The 21161-nt window shown below is 39.8% G+C and overlaps 1 protein-coding gene across 6 annotated transcripts; it reads left to right on the top strand.

The window, feature by feature from the left end:
- Window positions 1-1121: 1121 nt before the first annotated feature.
- On the top strand, window positions 1122-20436 carry LOC117773940 (androgen receptor-like). 6 transcript variants are annotated; one of them, XM_034605828.1, is made up of 9 exons: window positions 1132-2400; window positions 6630-6683; window positions 7757-7908; window positions 8493-8612; window positions 13511-13789; window positions 15075-15219; window positions 18468-18598; window positions 18685-18836; window positions 19220-20436. In XM_034605828.1, exons 1-9 carry the CDS (start codon window positions 1280-1282, stop codon window positions 19376-19378), a joined length of 2313 nt encoding a protein of 770 aa, XP_034461719.1. In that variant the 5' UTR covers window positions 1132-1279; the 3' UTR covers window positions 19379-20436. The 6 variants fall into 6 exon arrangements, with proteins under 6 accessions (XP_034461724.1, XP_034461722.1, XP_034461719.1 ...); XM_034605829.1 differs by having other exon boundaries at window positions 8496-8612; window positions 19220-19378; XM_034605830.1 differs by lacking the exon at window positions 6630-6683 and having other exon boundaries at window positions 1134-2400; window positions 19220-19378.
- Window positions 20437-21161: the final 725 nt, after the last annotated feature.

Here is a 21161-nt window from a genome sequence, read left to right as displayed (position 1 = left end):
GCACAGGGAGGCTCAAATAACCAAGTGAAGTAACAATAAAACTCATTATTGAGTGGAAAACCTGATCTCACATGTTAAGCCAAACTAAAACAGAGTTATACCAAATTAAACCCACTTTTTTTCTTTTCTTGTTTGCTAATGGATGAGTCATGGCTGGTGGTGCAAGGGAGGAACTTATGTGAGTGATGGGGACCAGACTTACAGAAAGACAGACAGATCGGGTAGGTAGAAACAACTGGTAACAACACAGTCAGCAGGAATGACAGTCCACACCATGAGCAACACTAAGGAATACGTCACAGGGTCAAGGAAAGAGGAGAAGGAGAAGCTGTGAGGAGGTAGGTATGACACGCCCTAAATAAAACATTTAATCATCACTTACTCTCAGAAAAGTGCATTTTCTCCTTTCCTTTCATAAAGGATGGTCCGATGTTTCCTATGCTGAAGGAGATAAGTTAGGAAGCATCAAAGGTCCTTTGCTAATCATTTAGAGAATCCGAACAGCTCTTATAATGGCGGCCGCTTAGGTTTGGGTAAGGGGCTTGGGAATGCATTGTGGCAATGGCAATCAATTTTGTATTCAACTTGTTTAATAAATACATTTTAAAAATGGTGATGACTGAAGTGCATGGGCTAAAACAGCGGACCTTCGGGGGTCTGTGGCACACTCTCAGGGGCTCCTTGAAAAGTTGAATTCACTAAAATGATCATAATTTATTGGTATTCTGCATTGACATGGTGAAAACATGCATTAATACATGTCTAATATGTCTCTTGGACATTTCTCTCCTCTTGTTCTTTCATATAATGCAGTGCATGTGTAAAAATAGGTTACGTCAAATTACCCCAAGGGGTGACCTACATAATATTTTCCATTTGTAGGGGGGTTCCTTGGCTGAGAAAAGATAGAATAGTGGGTTAAAGTATGCAATAGGGAACCTGAGATGGTTTGATATAAAACTAGGCAGACAAAGTTTTAAAAAACAGTTAAAATTTGCCTAATTAATCATTGAACATGATGTTTTTATATCAGAAGAGGAAACAGAGAAGTCCCCTGCTGGATGCATGTTTAAATCAAACGCAACTTGAGCGCCTGAGCCAGTGAAGATGTGAGTTTAGGAGGAGTTTGAGACTCCTGTACTTCTCTCCCTAGTCCTCTACACAAACCTTTCCCACAGAGGGAGAGTTGGGCTGAGCAGAAACACGGAGCGGGACTAGTAGAGACTTTGTGTCGTACAAAGTTCGCTCTCTTGGCAAAGTGAGCGCAGTTTACTGGGAGATGAGCCAAACTAACCAACGGTTATCTGGTAGCACGGTTTGGCCACAGGGGGAGAGCAGAAAGGAGGCAGGAGACGGTGGCAGCGCTCCCAGCATGTCGCAGAAAAGTGAGGAAAGTCGGCTTTACTTGGTGAAGAGCTCGTTTGGAAGCGGTGGTGCCAGGCGCAGAGAACCAGACAATGCGGACGCAAACGTCTACGGGTCCGGACGCATTCGTCCACAAAGCTGTGCCATGGAGAATCACTCCCTTCAGACAGCTGGTGCACCTCAGGAGTTGATGAACACTGGCTGCCGAGTGGGCGACTCTTCTTCCTCCTGCGCCACAATCTCAGAAACAGCCAGGGAGCTGTGCAAGGCTGTCTCCGTGTCCCTGGGGCTCACCGTCGAGTCCACTGACACCAGCGACATGGACCCTGCTCTGCCCCCGTGTGCTGACCACATCCACGGAGAGAGTTTATACGGAGCCGGAGCTGTGACTCTGAGCTGCTCCGGAGCACAGGCTGCTGCCGCAGGCTACAGGTGCCCGGACCGGGACGAGCGGCCCCTGCCTGGCCCGAGACAACTGGTGGAAGTGTTCAAAAGTTCAGAGAGCGCTGCGCCCCTGCACCACTTCACCTCCACTCGGACATGTGGGGACGAGCCAGACTTCAGCCTGTGTGAGCCTGATGACACGACCCCAACGCGCACACACTATTGCCCCTACTCCGCGTCCGCGCCCGGCAGCCTGGCGCACTTCAGCCACACGGGACCGGAGAGGCCGTGCCGGGGCTACAAACCGCCGGACGAGGCGCGGGACGCCATGGAGAGCAAGTTCCGCGGGTACCAACCTGAGCAGTACAGCGTCAAAGTCAAATGTGAGGAGGAGGAGAGCACCGGGGCTCTGTGGCCCGGAGACTACACCTTCAACGACAAGTACAACTCTCAGCTGTGGGGCTCCAGGCACTGCGTAAATGCGCGCGGCACCGAAGCAACCGGCGCGTTCATATGTAAACCATACGAGCGCAGCGTCACGCGCTCTGAGCAGTGGTACCCGGCCGGAATGCTGAGGCCCAGCTACCCCAACCCCAGCTACGTGAAGGCTGAGGTGGACGAATGGATGGATGTCAACTACAACGACACGAGGTAAGTCATAATAATAATGCTGATAATAATAAGAAAACATAAAATTAAAAAATGAATAATAAATAGTAATAATAATAATCGTTTTAAAAGTTTTTTTATTATGTGATTAAAAAGGTAGGCTGTGAAGTCTGTAATTGGAGCCTAACTTAATTCTAAATATCTGAAATGTGACCACAGTCTGACCTTACGCTCACCACACACACACGAGTGATGGGAGTCCTGTCTCTCTCTAGAATCTCTCCGTCATTACACACATGTTTTAGGCCAAGGGTAGAATGACTGTAATAGCAGCACTTCATCATAATAAGTCAGACTTCACTGCAGGAATATGTGTATGTAACCTTAAAATGCAGCCTGCTTTCTTTTTTTAAATTACAGTTTTTACCGAAATACCTGGTTGTTTTGATGCATTGTTATTAAATTAGCAAGTAAATCTTATTTAGATGCATTTTTAAAAAAAGGACATGGAAATATATTTGTTTGGTTGGCATATTGGTAAGAGATGATTTCCATTTTTTTGTTTGAGTATGAAAATAAAGTTTATTCAGGTCAATGTGGAAGTTGTTAAAATACATTTTCTACTATGCATATTTAATTTGAGGACTTAAACCAATATATATATATAGATATAATCAAAATTAAAGAAAACATAAAGAAAAAGAATAAAGTCGACTTTCTCATATAAAGAATCCTATGGGTCTGTTCAAACACATATTTTGGCTCGTACCATAATAGAGCTTCTTCCTTGTCTTGTTTCCTTCATCAAACAATACATAATGTTTCGTCCGGGACACCTGCTGTCGCTCCTGAACAACGGAAAAAGGATGTTTGTTTATGTTTGAATGGCTCCACGGCTCTTTAGTGGGGAAAAAAATGCCCCACTTTGTTTTCTGATTCATAGCTTTTCTTTGAGGGAATATTATCACTGAATTTGCTGTAACGATTTCATAAATAAGTCTGATACGACTGAATACACAGAGGGAACTGGCAGCAAAGCAATGCAATTCCCGATTATTTTTAAGTGCAGTGTTTATAGTTTGGTGACATTTAAAAAATGTAACAAGGTTCCACATGCTTGTTCTCCTAATGTTGCGTTTGCATGAGGGCTCAAGTCTGACCTGACTACGAAGGACACAGAGTGGCCATGTTGACTGACATGGCAAGTACCATGTGTGATCGTCATGTCGACATGCCTGGTGAATGATTGCGAGCACAGTCTGAAACCATTGTCTCTGGCTGTTAGAGGGCAGTACACTAAGACCCTGCATAGAGTGACTGTGTAGATACAGTGACTCATTAAACCAGGTACAGGAATGCAGAGGAAATAGAAATCAGTGGGTTTGTGGAAAGTCCTCGTTCCTTCCCTGCCGAGGCGAGATATGACAGCCTGGTCTGTCTGACCTATTGAGCTGTGTTTACTTCGTTTTCTCCAAATAATAAAGACGTATACCTTGCCAAAACTTATTAACATATGTTAACTATTCTGACTGCAGATAGCGACATGAAACACTGAAAAGAGAGAGATGATAGATGTTGGACAAAGGTCCTCAGCCACATGCCAAACAGGGATCAAGCCGGTTATATGCTGTTGTGCAGTTTAGACTTTTTGCACAAGCATAAAGACCTTGGAGCACTGCTAGATCCAGCTCTCCTCTGCCTTCTCACCTCTAGTTCTGCAGCCTTATCCAAGAGGAAGATTTACTGAATTATCTGGACGACGTTTAGTTGCTGACTAAAACTCAGATTACGCAGGTCTTTGATGTGGCCTCGCTCTAGATTTGAGTTTTACTCAACAACAAGGGACACAACAATACACTACACAGAAAAGTTCCCCTGAGTTTGAGTTAGTCCAATCTGTAATGTGTATTTAGCTAAACAGCTGCGACGGTTTTCGTTCCACATTTTTTTCCTTTTCAAATGTCTTTAACCAATTTAGACATGGCTCATCACTCCATGGTTACTTGAGGGTTGAGGCATTATGCTGCAACAAGGACACAGCGGATTTGACGGGGAAGAATGGAACAGGAACAGTTTTGCAGGCAAATGCAAAAAGAGGACGTGCTTTAGTTTGCAAATTTGTTTAAATAATGTTGTATTCAGAAAGCACTCTTCTGCTTGTGGGGAGTTCTGCATAGACATGTTGTCAGAGACCCAAACAGTTGAAACAGGGAATATCACTTTAGAGTATAGCTACAAAAATATCACACACACGCACACACATATATATATATTTGCGCGGCGGTAGAGGTGCTATAGCTTCAACGATCTGCTCAGTTGCAACAAGCTGATCTGCTGAACTTCTGTCTGCCACCAAACAGCTAGTATCTGTTTTGCCATGAACAAGCACCTGTTGCTTTGCTTCATGTTTCTGCTACATAGTAAGTCAGAAAGAACACGTGCATTATGGATATATTCCACCTGTTCTCAGTGTGTGACATATCAAGCGTATACTCTATGGAAGTTGTAGTCCTTCATAAGTATGTACAGTATATGGGTCACATGAGGACCATCATAAAAAACATTGTATATATATATTTTTTGTATGCTCTTTAAAAAACTTTTTTTTTTAACAATTTGTGTCACTGAAGACACTGGAATTTCAAACGTATACAGTGTGTACTTATTCTACTGAAACGTGTGGATCGCCTTGGTGTCATGGAACTGTACCTATAAATGTATCTTTAATAACCAAACAGATTTGACCTGGGTCACAGAGAGAGGTGGATTTTGCATTCAGTCCACATCTGTGTGTGAGGTGAATATCTACTGAAGCGATTAACAGGGACTACAAACTGCAGCACGAGAAATCTACTGGAATTCAGTGATAGTATTTGTTCTTACAGGATGTGGGATCTGTCTACATTTCCACACACGGGCCAAGAATACACGATGCTTTGCCTCCGGGTATTCTTCTGACCAAGGAAGAGCTGCATGCCATTATCTCCCAAATGAGTGAAAACAGATGTTTGTTAAACTATTTTGCTGCACCTAACAACACTACAAACATAGTTTACAGCCTCTTATACTGGTTACACCGACTTTATTTCAGTTTTTTATGAATGTGTATTACTTTAGTTAATGAAGCCGAGTGAAATGAGTTAATAAAATAACAAACTGAAGCTGCTCTGTGCATGAAGTCGCTGTTAAAACATGGATCCCACAGAGTTGGTGTCCATGCACAATGCTTTTTGACTGATGCAACACGGCTCTCATTAGTTTTTACTGACCTTTATAGTTAATAAAACATTATATACTAAAGACCAGTTGGTCTTTGTCAGTTAGGAAAAAGCATTTATTACACAAATACATCTGTTATATAATACATATATTACTATTTTGATACAAAATATTTATCTGTATAGGATCAGTGAATGTAAATGTGTTTCTGCAAAGTCTCTAATTGTTTTCGGAAATTTATATTGTTGTGATTCAATAATTCCTGTTTATATATGTATAATATATATTGTGTCTGGTTGTAAGTAAACAGAATAACTTGAGTCAGCTACGATGCCAAAATATATTCAAAACTGATTATATAAAAGATCTTTTATGTCAGAAACTAGTGTGAGAATGAATGTTTATATTGTCAATCTGTGACAGAGACTGAAATATTGCATTTACAAAAAAACAATAAAAGGTAAAAACAGTTATAAAATATTTTAGAAAAGTAAGAAAGGTAAGAAACTATTACGACTACCGCAGTATCTTTTATACATCCCAGTAAGCTCGTAAACTGATGCATTTCCAGGTCTGGTCAGAAAACCACACACACGCACAGAGGAAAAGTAGATATTCACTCTTGACCGTTAAAGTAAAACATTTATTCTTTATCATTAAGTTTCATTGAGTTATGTTTAGTTTAGTCCTTCAACTATTTGCGGCAACAAATAATGTGCTGTTGTAGGCTGACACACACACACACTCACCCACACACTATGAAACTAAAAACAACAGAATCTCTAAAGTTAGTAAATGTTAAGTAAATCTTACTATATTTCCTATACTATATTTTCCACCTGAAATAATGAGATATTTGGTATTGGATCTTTACACTGTAAAATATGTACAGTGTTTATTAGATCGTTATAATATTTTAATAAACTGATCTTTTTACAAAAAAATCATAAATAACATTCTAACATTTTTTTTATTCCAAAGGTCATCACGCTGTAAAATTTTAAAAACATGTTGTCTCTCCCTTTGTTTACCAGTGAAACTTTGTGTTGTAGAAACAGTCCTGTGAACTTCCTGCCTATAGAAAAGTGCCCCATGCAGCTGGAGCAGTAAGTTATTCACTCTTAAACACAGAAGTATGTGTAATAGGAAGCATTATTTAAGTAATGTGGGTTTTTCTGGGTATGATTAGTTAGTTTCTGTCTGTGTTGATCTGTGGACTGAGAGCGTCGGCATGCTGATCCTGACATATTATTCACATATATTGCTGATGGATCCGGACCACAAAATAGTTCTCTGTCACTATTCATCTAAACTCAGCTTTCTTTGTTTAAAATGATGTGTCATGTTAATTACAGCCTTAACTGGACTTCAACCCTGAAGACGTCTAATTACAGGTTTCATAGATTTTCATTGTTGTACGTGAAATAAATTTGGAACTGTGAACAAGAGAGGCCTTTCAAACAATATACTGGAGCACTTACCGACGAGCTGTGTGGCAGGATTTCGTTAGAATTTGTCTTGCCTGTTTAAATGATTTATTCTGACACCTGAAATGAATCAAGGCACAGCGGATGTTCTTCCTTTGAGCTTCCCATCCGCGCCTCTTTTTTTTTTACGGCGAACCTTGAAATCTAAGTTGCATATCACTGAGGTAACGTTATGTCTGAGACCTTTCCCAGTCCCTCTGTGTTTCAAGGCTAAACCCGGGCGCCCCACCGTGCCCCCCCCCCCCCCCCCCCACCCCCACCCCCAGCTCGGCTGTGGTGTTGGCGCTCCAATCTTTCCCACACCGTCCTCAGTCATCACACTCTCTGCCCTCCTTAAATCACACAGCGAGAGGCCGCAGCATGGCTCTGGGGAGTGAACGTTAACTGCTTTGTGGTTAGTTTGGAATTTAACAAGGAAAAAACAATTATGGAGTTGCTGTAGTGAACAAGTTGAAGGTTAGGTTTGATTTACCCCAAATGGGCTATTTGTTTCAGAAGACGTAGAAGCTGTAGGATGAAAAAAAAAAAGTAGCAGTGAGTTATGAAAAACAGTATAAATATATACATTTACTAATGCTACCAATTATTAAACGCCAGTCACGATTAGAAGCAACTTGTTGAATCACACGGCGAGCACACGGCCATAGCTATTCATGGTCTATAAACTTCTGGTTTCATATGTTTGACTGCAGGTTTGAGGCTGGAAGAGAGCACATGTTCCCCATGGAGTTCTTCTTTCCACCACAGAGGACGTGCCTGATCTGTTCAGACGAGGCGTCTGGCTGCCATTACGGTGCACTCACCTGTGGCAGCTGCAAGGTTTTCTTCAAAAGAGCTGCAGAAGGTAAGAAGCCAAACGTCTATAACTTGGTCTCAGCCCTTTGAAGCTCATGTATGCTTGCTATTTTTTAAGACCTTTTTATATCCACCGTGGAGGTTGTTTTAATCACGGTCGGTTGGTTGTCTTGATGGTAGGTTTATTTTTTTGTCAGCAGGATAAAGCGTGACACTTGGTGGAAGGATGGGACATAGGCCAAGAAAGAGCCCATCAAATGTTGCCATGGATCCAGAAATTTGATAATGAAAATTTGCCTGGGAAAATTGGTGGAAATATTAAGAACACCCTTACTTGCATTGTTTAAGAAAAATCCTGGATCTGCCAGGAAATGTCATTGGAAGTTTTGGTTTCATATCCCCTCCTTGCACCAAATTTACTGGAAATCTGTTGAGTAGTTTTGTGTAATCCTGCTGACCAACCGTCCAATCTAAACACCAACCAACCAACCAACCAACCAACCAAACAACCAAACAACCAACCAAACAACCAACCAACCATCTATCCAACCAACAAACAAACGGACAGAGGAAAAATAACCTCTTTGGGATTATGTGGTTAACAGTGTTTTACCTTTGTTTTCTCTGTCCAAGTAGGCAAACAGAAATACTTGTGTGCGAGCAAAAATGACTGTACCATCGATAAGCTAAGAAGAAAGAACTGTCCTTCTTGTCGGCTGAAGAAGTGTTTTGAAGCTGGAATGACACTTGGAGGTAAGAGGATTCATGTACTAAAATATGCTTTTATTTATTTTTATTATTCATTGCTGCTCCCACCGAATATGGTATACATTTGTATGGACTATGATAAACACAGCATACTACATACTGTGTGAACAAAGCACTCAACAGAGAAAGTGAAAGTCCCAAAAGTGAAACTATTAATGGTTTCCCAAGACCAAGTACTTTATTCTCTACACTGCACATCTTAGCTGGCTCTCTTCAATTGCAGCATCATCACAATGGGGGATGTTACTGATAATCAAGCCCCTGACTGAGCTGCCATGCAATTTAGACCTCTTCCATTCACTTCTCCTTACTGTCACCCAGGCCTGCTCGTCATGAAGATTGACATGTAGTGGACTAATTTTAGTCTTGTGTTCAATTTTCACTCTCTTCCATGTTCTCATTCTGTTAGCGGTGAAAATTGTACCGGAGGCACAAAGCTGACATGAGACATGTGAATTAAAGCAGCAGACATGCTGGTAATTTCACCACCAGTCGCTGACAAACCCATGGAGGGAAAATGTGATCTAATGCTGTGATTGTCAGTAAAAAGGCACACCTTTTCTAGTTGTGGCTAAAGAGATCCTTTCACTTCTGTTCTCATCATGGACATGTAATTCACTCGGGGCATTTCACAGGAAAATCTATGACAATAATTTGGAGCAGTGGAGGCAGAAAAAAAATTATACATTTGGTCTTATTATCCCATTCTTACTCAAAGTTCTTCAAAGTGAAATCAAGAAATACTGAGGGAAAGGGAGCTTTTTAATTTGACGAAACACTAACACGAAGCAGCTATATGGAGGATTTATTGTGTTTGCATCATTAGATCACTGTTTGTTTCACTTCTGGTAGTTTAAGAGGTCTGAAAAGAAGCAATGCATCTCTTTTAGTTGAGTTTGACATCTGTTCAAGATTGAGAATCATAGCTATTGAAGTTTTCTTCATTTTTTCCTAATTCCATATTATCCTGGCATGTTAATTATGTCCACAAATAGAAGCTGAGCAGGCCGGTTGCCTCTGTCAAACCATGATAGTTTGATAGTAGCCTCATTTGGCAGCAGCGTGAAGAAAGCTCACTGCACATCTGCACATAGGCTTTTGGTGTGGAAATCCATATACACTTACATTTGATCACTCTGTCGATCATATGCTGAAAACTGTTTAGAACAATCTAGACCCTGCACTCTTTTCATGAACTTTCTTCCAGAGCAATTTGTCTCCAACCCACGGTGACACAAATATGAGATGTGCTTAGAGCCACATCAGCAGTCATCAAGTGTCTTTTAAAGTAAATGATTGACACAAGCAGCCAGTAACAAGTGTTTTCTTTGTATTTTTGAAATCCATGAGGAGATATATTTGTGGTTTTATGTACCAAAAACCACCTCAGTGTAGTTTTGATGCTCTCAGGCACTTCTCTCTGACGTGAACTGTGACTGTGTTCGAAATCTCCCTCTAAGTCACCAACCCCTAATTTACTTTATATGGTCCTCTATGTATTTTAAAATTTCAAATGTTTATTTTACACTTAGTATTAATACTTTTAGGTAAAAAACACGTTGAATGATCATCTTCAAATGTAGAAATAAACGTGTTTGTCGCATGATGGTATATATTGCTCAGTTAGTGACCATCGGTTGTACAAACTACTTTTCACAATGCATTATGGGAAACAATTAGTTCACTATATAGGGTATAAAAACTTCCGCTAAACATTCGGACGGCACTACAAAATGGCCAACTATACATATCCCCTCCCCCAGTTAGAGCCAGTCAGTCACAAGAGGTGGACATGTTTGGAAGACCAGGTAAAAACCCAGTATATTGGCACAATGAAACTGCCGACTCAACTGTTTTGTTCCTTAATTTTCATATAGACGTAAATGTGACGTCTTGGTCATGGCTCAGTTACAAACGGGCTTCAGACCGTGTTGTCAGTCGATGTTAACTTGGCACAATACCAGTAGTTTCTGACTACTTCTCATGTTACCATGACTACCAGTTAGCGGAACTGGATTTAAACACCTGACACCTGAGCTGAGAGAATTGGAGTGCACATCAGAAACAAGCCGCTGCTTCTGATGATGTCATAGTAACTGCTGGTGCCAACTGCAAGAGCAATCGCCAATGGGAAAAGTCCAAAACTTGACCAAACAATCAATGGTGTAACTCACTGTTGTGATAATAAATTCCTGCCTCAAAAGAAAAATGACTTTGCATCCAGTCCTGAATTATGGATATTTCATACATGAGGTTTTCAAAGCACTCCATTATTAATCAGAATAATATAACATTATATCAATGTTTATCATCATAATTGCCAATAATGTGTCGTATTATTGGCAATTAAATTCGTTTTAAGCTTAATATTAAAAACGAATATGTTAAATCTTTAATAACAACATTAAAATCCCAATATTACTCTGTTATTATCAAACCATTACCCCATTATTACATATCCTTATGGAGCTGTAACATAAATGCGACCCACTATAGTATGTTATTGTTTATAGCTCATAGTATATTATTTTTTTCACCTTTGCAGAAACATGATTTACGTTGATGAGCTAGTGACGTCATGACAAGTACAACCTGGACACCAAAGTGAAATTTAACTGCAATAGAGATTACAAGAAATGATTTCCAGCGGGAGGAGGAAGTGCTAAAGTAAACTTCCTGTGAATGTAAATACAGTGAGCAGAGCGTGGCCAATAAAATTCGATTGAATGGGTTGTAGTGGAGAAATCTGCTGCTTATTCACCGAGGTCAGATTTAGTTGGGAATGACAGTATCTATGGACTTATGAGTGGTACACATTGGCTTTGATTCAAGCATGGAGATCTTAAGGTTAGCTCATCCCAACCTATTTACACTGTACTCTGCAAAAATCAGATGCCTGTGTGTGTGTGTGTTACAGTTGAGAATCACATGGGGGAATTTTTAATTAAACATTTGTATTTCCAGTGTTTGTTATGGGATCAGAAATGGAAATGTGAAACTTTCAAATGATCCCTCTTATATAATCTGCAATTTGCTTTTGACGCGGCCACTTCTGACAGAGACTTAAGTTGTATCTATAACTGGCAATTCAATATTTATCAGAGTAAAGTGAAAAGCCGGGCTGCGGTTTTAATGAGAGATTCTCAACACTGGAGCTGCAGGAGGCAATAACATGACAATTAACAGTTACTTTTTACTGTCAGTCAACTGTGATTAAAAGGGATCAAAGAAATAATAACTTTCCAACTATTTAAGGTTTTTCTTCACTGCCTGTATCTAAATAAATGAAATTAGGCCTTTTTTAAGATTTCGTTGTGCATCCCACTTTGACAACGAAAATGTCTGTTCTGCACTCAGCACATTGTCACCATTTTTACATTTGCCTGTCACTCACTCTGCAGCACTGCTGTCACTGTGAAATAACAGGCTGAGCTGAAGCGTAGCTGTTCACAACTCCGACAGAAAACTGTCAGTGATTGAGTACAGTGTATTAAACCTGGGTGTTTAAAGAATAAATGTATTTGGTTGCGGTTTAGCAGAATATAATTATTCCAGTCTGATTGTATCGCTGCTTACTACGGCAGTCTGCTCCACCAAATCTGCCTCCAATTTACTGTAGTTTGTAAGTGCAGGTTGTCATACGGTGCAGCTGCATCAGGATTCTCAGCTTTTGTGGGGAAAGAAATTGTAGCTTTGTCATTGCTGAAGATGGTGGAGCAGAGTTTTCTTTTTTTATGGATTCAGTTTTTTTACTGTCTTGGCATTTTAGTGCCATCTAATCCCTGCATTTCTGTGGGGGAAATTATGCAAATCTACATAATGTACTAAGGTTTATAGTTAAAGAAAATCATTGTAGACCTCTCAGTGGATTTTTTTTACATTTTACATTTGACATCTGGATGACCAGGACTCACACGCAGGCCTTTCCACCAGATGAGCCTCATCTGGTCAGAGAATTATCTTCCAAATGGAATTTGATTCAATATCTTCAAAGCTATTAGCAGATCGGCATTATGTATTGTCAGATATATAATTTATATTTTACTTATTAATTACAAACTGCAGTTGCCGTATGAGACATTTCTTATTGAGGATTTAGAAATTAAGGAATAACTAGTCCCGTGCCCGTTCTAAACCTGCCTGTCTGGAATGGGCTGTTTGCTTAACCTGTGCTGATGCTGATTGCAGCTTTCCTTCTGAAACTGTCACAGTGACCTGCAGTAATTGAGCTGTGGCAAATAAAGACCGGCTGCTGGACCCTGAAGCTGCACCACCGCGCCTGCAAAAAGAGCTGTTCACATGTTTATTAACAATACAGTGAAGCATAACCTTGAACTGGAAAATCATGAATCATATTGTCACAAATGCACGCTGTCGAGTCCCAGCAGCCGCTGCCACAGAGCGCTGGACGCCTGTTTATTCAAAGTTTATTATTATTGAACGTATCTCGTGTCCCAATCTCATCTAATTCAACACTGCACGTCCTTAGACACTTAATACACACGAAAGTGTGAAGCTAATAAGATGAACGGTTCTCAAGATAGGCGTTCCACAAACAGACAGAGAGATTTGGATTGTTATCATAGCGTTTGCACAAGTTTCGACACAGTTATCCACATTACGTTATCCGAAATTGTTCAGTATGATAAAATCAGAGGCAGAAAAGTCTTTAGAGTAAAACCAGCTGGATTCAGCATTAAAATCCAGTCAGACGTATCAGACCTGAACTGAGGGGATAATAATATAATTATTATCAAATAATATCCTACAACTTTTCCTCCTTTGTCCTCTTTTAATTAAGGAGGATTAAAGATCAGGTTTATTATATTGATAGCATAATTACTGATCGTGAACTGACTCTCCTAACTTGCCTTTGTTTAAAGCACGTAAACTAAAGAAGATCGGACAGCAGAAGAACCCTGAAGAGGATCATCCTGTGCAGGACTCTACAGAGGTCATCCAGAATATCTCTCCTAAGTCGGGCCTGAACTTGAACTCCCAGCTGGTCTTCCTCAACATCCTGGAGTCCATCGAGCCTGAGGTGGTGAACGCGGGACACGACTACGGCCAACCTGACTCAGCTGCCACCCTGCTCACCAGCCTCAACGAGCTGGGAGAGAGGCAACTGGTCAAAGTGGTCAAATGGGCGAAAGGATTGCCAGGTAGGACACTGATAGAGGCAAAGTTGATCAGCTAATTTACTGGAGAATTCACCTTACTGATGTAAGTTCTAATGTCCACTCTACCTTCAACACCGTCTTGATTCTTAGGGAAATGTCTTGGGGAGTTTTTGGCTGCAAAACACTTCACTTTGGTTCAATTATTTACCTGAAATGCACTAAATGCTCCATAAACATGAGAGAAACTGCAGCAGCAGGTGATAATTGTCTGTGAATTGATCCATAGTGATAATGGCAGTTTTAAAATACTGCTTGGAGACAGGAAATATGTCCTTTTCTTATCACATTGTTATAGTTTCAGTCTGTTCATTCATCCTTTCATTTATTCAGTAATTTGCTTGTGCTCGCTCACATACTTAAAATCGGCTGTCATTTCAGACCGTGCTACTCCCACCTGATAGCCTCTCTCACTCACTCTCATTCTCTCTCTCATTCATTCAATTCATTTCAAATTCAAACCAAATTTGATCCCCGACCCCATCTGCACCGTTTCCTACCTCTCTGTGTATTAACGTCTGTTTCCACACTGCCATCCTGATTGTGCCTCTTTGGAGTTTGAGTTAGTCTGACCCCTTTCCATTCTTGTATCCCTGTTTTTTATGGGTATTTTTTTGAAAAGCCCAGAGCATGAAAACTGAAAGCTTCTTCACTATAGGTTTTTGTCCTGCTCTGTGGAACAATGGAAAACTCACCCCCTGCCTCGGCCACACCCAGACCCTATGGAGGAGGCTAGTCAGTTGGAGGATGAATCCAATCTACAATCCTGAGCAGTCCACCAGTCCTCATGGGAGGGAACCTGATCAACAGGGCTCCACATTTTTATTTAATTTCTACCAATTTCCTTCTTTCTTTCTGTTCCATCTTTGGGTTAGCCCTAACATTCCTGTTGTTGCCAGCAGCTGGGGGGGCACAACAGCCACCCCAGTCACGGCTACAGCCCTTATTCTGATGACCCTGGGTAAAATAAATTGATAAAATTGAAGTGGCTCTAAACTTGATCCCTGAGGAACACCACAAGTTATATTCTACAATGTGTGAGGGACAAAAACACTTTCTCTCCGAGAGATACAAACAAATTAGAATATAATGACCTTTCCAGAAAGGTCTGCATGTTCTCTCAATCTATTCAAAACATAGGTTATTTGACAGCAAGAACATTTTGGGTGGATCATTTTACTCTGTAAAAATGTACAAGAACTCACGGTGTCATTAGTACAAAATCTGCAATGTTGTGTCACATTTCTTGACATGGATTCTTTGTCATTAGGATTTAGAAATCTCCACGTGGATGACCAAATGACTGTCATTCAACATTCGTGGATGGGGGTGATGGTGTTTGCCCTGGGATGGAGATCCTATAAGAACGTCAATGGCAGGATGCTTTACTTCGCCCCAGATTTGGTGTTCAACGAGTATGTACATCTCTGAATTCAATTATGTTTTTGTAAAAGGATTTTTATCAGTGGGCGACCAAAATGCTGTGCTTCTCATTACACATATCACCCCCAGTGAGTAAGCTGGTGCCATCATACATAATACAGAAACCAATCTCTGTCTGCCTTGGTCTCTCTCTCTCTTCATCCCTCTGTGATTCAGCTCATGCACAAACACAAAGACATCTCTAGAATTGTATAAAAGTAAAGTAGAAATTGTCGCAGGCTTTTCAGGACAGTGTTCATCCAATCTCCCCCTTTAGGTGTTCTATTGTTACCGTGAGATTAAAGTAAGGAACATTAGTTCTCAGCATTCAAATTATCACGGCTTCAGCTGATTCAGATATGAATCACAACAACAGTGGTGAGGTCTGTCCAATTATAAGTGAGGAATATTAATGCTTACAACACCTGTTATCTTAGTTCCATCAAATGTTCCAAATTATGAGATTTCATACATTTGTCTACAAATTTATGTGTTTTTAAATTGATATGTACTATTCATGTTTACTACAACTCTTATTTATCTACCCCACACAAACTCTATACATTGACAAATACATTGGATAAATCTTTCCATCTTTCATCACTATATCAGTATATTGCAATTCACAGACTTATATAATATAATTGTAAAGAGACTTTAGAGAATAAATATTTTTATATTAAAAAAACTGGTATTTGGGCCTCATCTGTTCATGCTGCCTACCACATTTGGTTGTAATTGCTTCAATTGGGCAGAATAGATTATATATTTTTTTAAATGGCTAGATTTAATAATCCAGACCCAAGTCTTCTAAGAAAGAACAGTTGCCTTAACAGGAAGTAGATCAGAAGTTTAAACATATATCTTAATTAGATAAGATAAGATAAGAAGTCCTTTATTAGTCCCGCAATGGGAAAATTTGCAATGTTACAGCAGCAGAAGACAACACATAAGTAGCATGCAGTACTTGGGTGAAGGAATTTAAAGAAATAGAAATATACAACAATACATAGAAAAAATATATAAATGTGATTAAACCGGTATATACAGTGTAAAGAAATATATATATGTGTCAGAATATGTACAGTAAATGGATTGCACATAATGGTTTATATTGCACAGAGCGTCACTTTGGAAGATGCCCCATGCTCTTTTCTATTATCAAGCTTTTTGGTAAGATCTCAAATCAAGAGAAGTGTCCCTGGTGAATTTGGCAGGTAGAATTCCCCCAATAAAAATGTATATTTATGAGTATATCTGCCCAAGGGTTAAAAAAATAACCTTGTGATCATGGAAGATAGTTGGCTTAATCTTGAACTGGCAGTAAAATCTTGTGCAGGGAAGTAAATGAGCAACAAAACGTTAACTGGCCCAGTGAAGCTGCTCAGTGACTGTGGTCAAACTGGTCCGCTTCCAGATATGATTGTGTGACTCCGGTCACGTCAGTGTGTGGCAGGGTGTTGCTGAAGCATTCGAGAATCTATGCAAAGTGAACCTGCGCTGAATAAACAAAGCTTTTTAAAAAAGTAGTTCCAAGTGTCAGGGAATATGAGAATTAAGTAAGGGCTTGAATCGTAAATAGTATCCCACATTGACATAAGTGGATACTTTAAATGAGAGAGGACCATTAGTGTGTTGTTTTCTTTTCCCTTCTCGCCATTTTTAGTGTCCTCAATATGACGCCAAAACCATTATGCAAAACAGCGGCAAAGTTTTTGACAAAGCACAACACTGGGAGTGTAAGAGTGTGTCTGGACTGGCAGGTAGCATCAACATTTAATACAGCATCGTGAAGCTAACACACGGGACGCATTTACTTGATGTTTACAACAAGAGGTTAATTAAGCTGTGGACTATATGTTATATATTTATGTTAGTTTATTATGGAAATGTTGAGCTTCATTGATTAGTTAGTTTCTATGTAATTATAACAGTTAAAGTTGCTGAATAACAAATAATAGAAAGAGGAAAAGAAAGTGGTGATTTTGTTGTTGCTTGGGAGTATTTGAATTATGTTAGTATAGCTTCACTAATATTTTATTTTAATTAAAGGGCTCTGCAGGGATTTAGAACTTGACCTGCATATAGTTGGCCGATTTTCAAGAAACAGAATAAGATGGAATCAAAACATGTCTGATCCCAATAACGGCTTCAGGGCTTCAGGTGTAGATAGTGGATATCTGGGCCAAGACTCTGTCTTCTGTTTGCTGTACTTTGTTTACAGTCCAACAGGTCAACATGAGTAAACGTGGCACAAAAACACAAACAGTGATACTTTTTGTAGGAGTTTCAGGTCCAGGCCACATTTTTGTTCATCTCTATTAACAGCTGAAAATGAATGCAGATAGATTAAAAAGCAAGCAGCTGATGCATTTCGGTCAATCTGTTCCCCCTGTTCCACACAAACTGGAAACTGAAACCAGAAGACCTATGGCCCCAAAATCGTGTCCAAAATAGAAATAATCAATAGAGATAGGGGTCAAAAGTAAAGCAAAAAAACATTTAACTATGGCTCAACCCCAAAAGCACTTAATCCTACATTTCCCATGAATCAACTCAACAGTCATGTCTTTCAAAGTCCTGCCCCCAGTTTGGAAATCAGGCTTTCTACAAAAACGGTGGTGCTCCTCATCCACGCCGAAGACATCATGATGATATATCAAGAAACTTCTCATATATGTATAATTTATATTTATACAACCACATACCTGAAACTATGCATCCATTTCAATTCATTAGTAAATTCATTACTTTTCATTACCTCTTTATCTTTATGTCTCTGCAGCTGGTGCCGTTTCAATATCAAACTGATTTATTTCACCTTTTATCTTCAAATATCTTTTACATTTTCTGTTCCTGACTCATAATAAAGGCAGAATGATTTCACATTTTAAGGAATGGCAAACTTTGACATCTTCGTTCAGTCGTGATGAACATGAAATATCCAATCGGCTGCTGTGATGAACTCTAAACCAGCGAAAAATGAGGATGATTCTGATAATGTGATGTGGTAATGATAATCTCGCACCAGAAGTCAAAGATCACACAGTAGAAATCGAATTCACTGTCACTGTCACCATTACACCAGTAATAAAGACGGATCTAACCTCTGACATTCTTCCCTCTCCTGCTGTCGCTCATTACAGAACAAATGTCCAATGTACAAGGCGGTTCGTCCTTTGCTTCTTTGCGATTTGAACACCCACTTACTTCTCCGGTCCTGACCTTTTCCCGTCCGCAGAAATCGGATGCACGTCTCCACCATGTACGAGCACTGCATTCGGATGAGGCATCTCTCCCAGGAGTTCGTGCTGCTGCAGATCACTCAGGAGGAGTTCCTGTGCATGAAGGCCCTGCTCCTCTTCAGCATTAGTAAGAGCCGTCCTGTGTAGCGAGCACGGCAGCAAAGTCAGAGGTTTGTCGAACGTGAAGCCTGAACTGTTTCTGTTTCTCACCAGTTCCAGTCGAGGGTCTGAAGAGTCAGAAGTACTTTGACGAGCTGCGTCTCACCTACATCAACGAACTCGATCGGCTCATCAGCTGTCGAATGACGACCAATTGTTCTCAGAGGTTCTACCAGCTCACCCGACTGCTGGACTCTCTCCAGATGGTGAGACAACACTGCTTCCTATAATCTCCGGTTAATTGTTGTTACACGTGCACACGTTTTCCGTCCTCATGCTGTTGCATTTTACCAAATGAGAAGGTCAGGGAAAACAACTTCAATTTAGGAGTTTAATTTGCCTAAAACATTTCTCGGTGAAGCGTGCAATTAAATCCTGTTATTTTTAAAAGCAGGTGGAAAAAAATGCTGCGTTCATGTTCGTACATGCAGAATGTGATTAAAATCTGTTGTTTTATTCGAGGGAAGAGCACTCGTTTCGTGTGTGTTATGTTTTCTAGACTCATGCTTTCTGAGTCATAGTCAAACATGTGCCTGTTGTGAGTGTAATTAAAATGATGTCATCTCTTTGTCTTTCCTCTCGGTTTCAGACGGTAAAGAAGCTCCATCAGTTTACATTTGACCTTTTCGTCCAGGCTCAGTCACTCCCCACCCAGGTCAGCTTTCCAGAGATGATCGGAGAAATAATATCAGTTCATGTACCACGGATCCTGGCAGGTTTGGCAAAGCCCATCTTGTTTCACCAGTAGACAGATTTTTTTTATATAAAAAAAATGACTACTCTGCTCTGCTGCCTCCATAAACTTTAACCAAGGCTTTGCACTGTTTCCCTCCATGTCCCACCTAATAGCGCCAAGCTCTGTCCCATAATCATCAGTTTTATTGCTCAATGTTTTGTTTTTTTTTCCTTTTAGCCATAATTGAGATTGTTTGCTCTGAACTGATAAAGCTTTTATCTGCAGAGCTGCGAGGCATCAACCTGTTGACAGCTCTGCTCTTTCTGAGTGGAGGGTTTGATTTATTCTGCTCGGCCAGAGACGCTACTTTACATATGCAGCAAGTCTGTAAATCATAGAAGTAGCAGGGTTAAAAAGATCAGGTTTTGCATGTGACCTTCATTATACCAACACTTGAGGAGGTACACATAAATATTAAAAAACAAGCAAACGAAAGATGGCCCACAGAGCAGGAGAGAAATGGATCACCGTAATAAACAGACACTTGTTCACCAAAATCTGTTTTTATAAATGCTGCCTTCAGGTGCCGTGTGTGAAATAGAAAGTGCTAAATACAACTTGTAAGGAATGTAAGAGGCTAAAATTTGAAATGTACAGGTTTAAGATTTCGTTTTTATCATTCGCAAAATTTAACCTGAAGACATTTTTTTTAATTAAACTTCCTAATACATGCACAAGATCCTGAAATCCCAGTGTGGCAATAAAAGGTGTTCATAAACTGTGTTGAATAAGTCATCACTGAAAAACACTCATTTGATGTTGTTACAATACTTAACGTAGAGTAAATGTAAAACATTAGATGTTTCAAATCCAATAGTAAATTGTGATATTACATCACTGTTACTAAGCCTTTAGCGCTCACTTGGTTCTCAATGAGGCGCAGGAAATTATCACTCAGTTGTATTTACCACCTGCTAGGTTTGGCACTACAGTATTTCTGATGGCAGTGGCAGCTGTAATTTATTTATATTTTTAATGTTTGACCTGTTGTAAATAAGAGTATATATCTGCCAGATTGTGCTCATGCATTGGTTAAAAATGAGAATTTAATAAATCACAATTACAATAAAGTCAAAGACTACTTTACCTTTTCTTTAAGAAAATGGGGGAGAAGATGACAGGTCATATCAGATTGTAGAACAGGTGGCAGCCATACAACCAAAACTCAACATTAAGCATTTGAAACATTAAAGACGCGTCACTATTCTAAAATCAAATATCCTACATCGTTTCTTATAAGATAGAGCAAAGTGTCGAATTTGAACCAAGCCACAAAAGAAACAGTTAAACTAAATTGAATACACAATCTTAGTCCTGTACGTATGGCAGAATTGACGGGAAACACACACTTCACTCACACATGTTGTCTTCAAACAGTCAGTCTCTCTGAGCCAGAACAATATGGACATCTTGAGAAGACACTTCAGGTTGACAGTCATTCTGCATTTCAAACCTTTTCCCGTCCAGTTGAAATGTTTTCTCCTGGATCGGCCCCCTGATCCAGATTTGCATCAAAATGTAATGGGCTCTTCATTGACACATATCACATCCTTCTACCAATGTTTGTGGAAATCCGTTGAGTAATGTTTGCGCAATCTTGCTTAAAAACAAACAAATGAACCAACAAACAAACAGACAGGGGAGAAAGAAGGTAAAATAAGTTGTTAAGAAGTTTTGATATTACATTTCACTGCACAGCTTCAAAGTTCATTCATACATGAAAATTAGATGACATTTCAATCAAAAGGCAACATGAATTATTTTTTGTTTAGTGATAATAAACAACATTTCTTAC

This window comes from Hippoglossus hippoglossus, chromosome 14, assembly GCF_009819705.1.
Source record: "Hippoglossus hippoglossus isolate fHipHip1 chromosome 14, fHipHip1.pri, whole genome shotgun sequence".
NCBI classification, from domain to species: Eukaryota; Metazoa; Chordata; class Actinopteri; order Pleuronectiformes; family Pleuronectidae; genus Hippoglossus; species Hippoglossus hippoglossus.
This window is presented reverse-complemented; position numbering and strand designations above follow the sequence as displayed.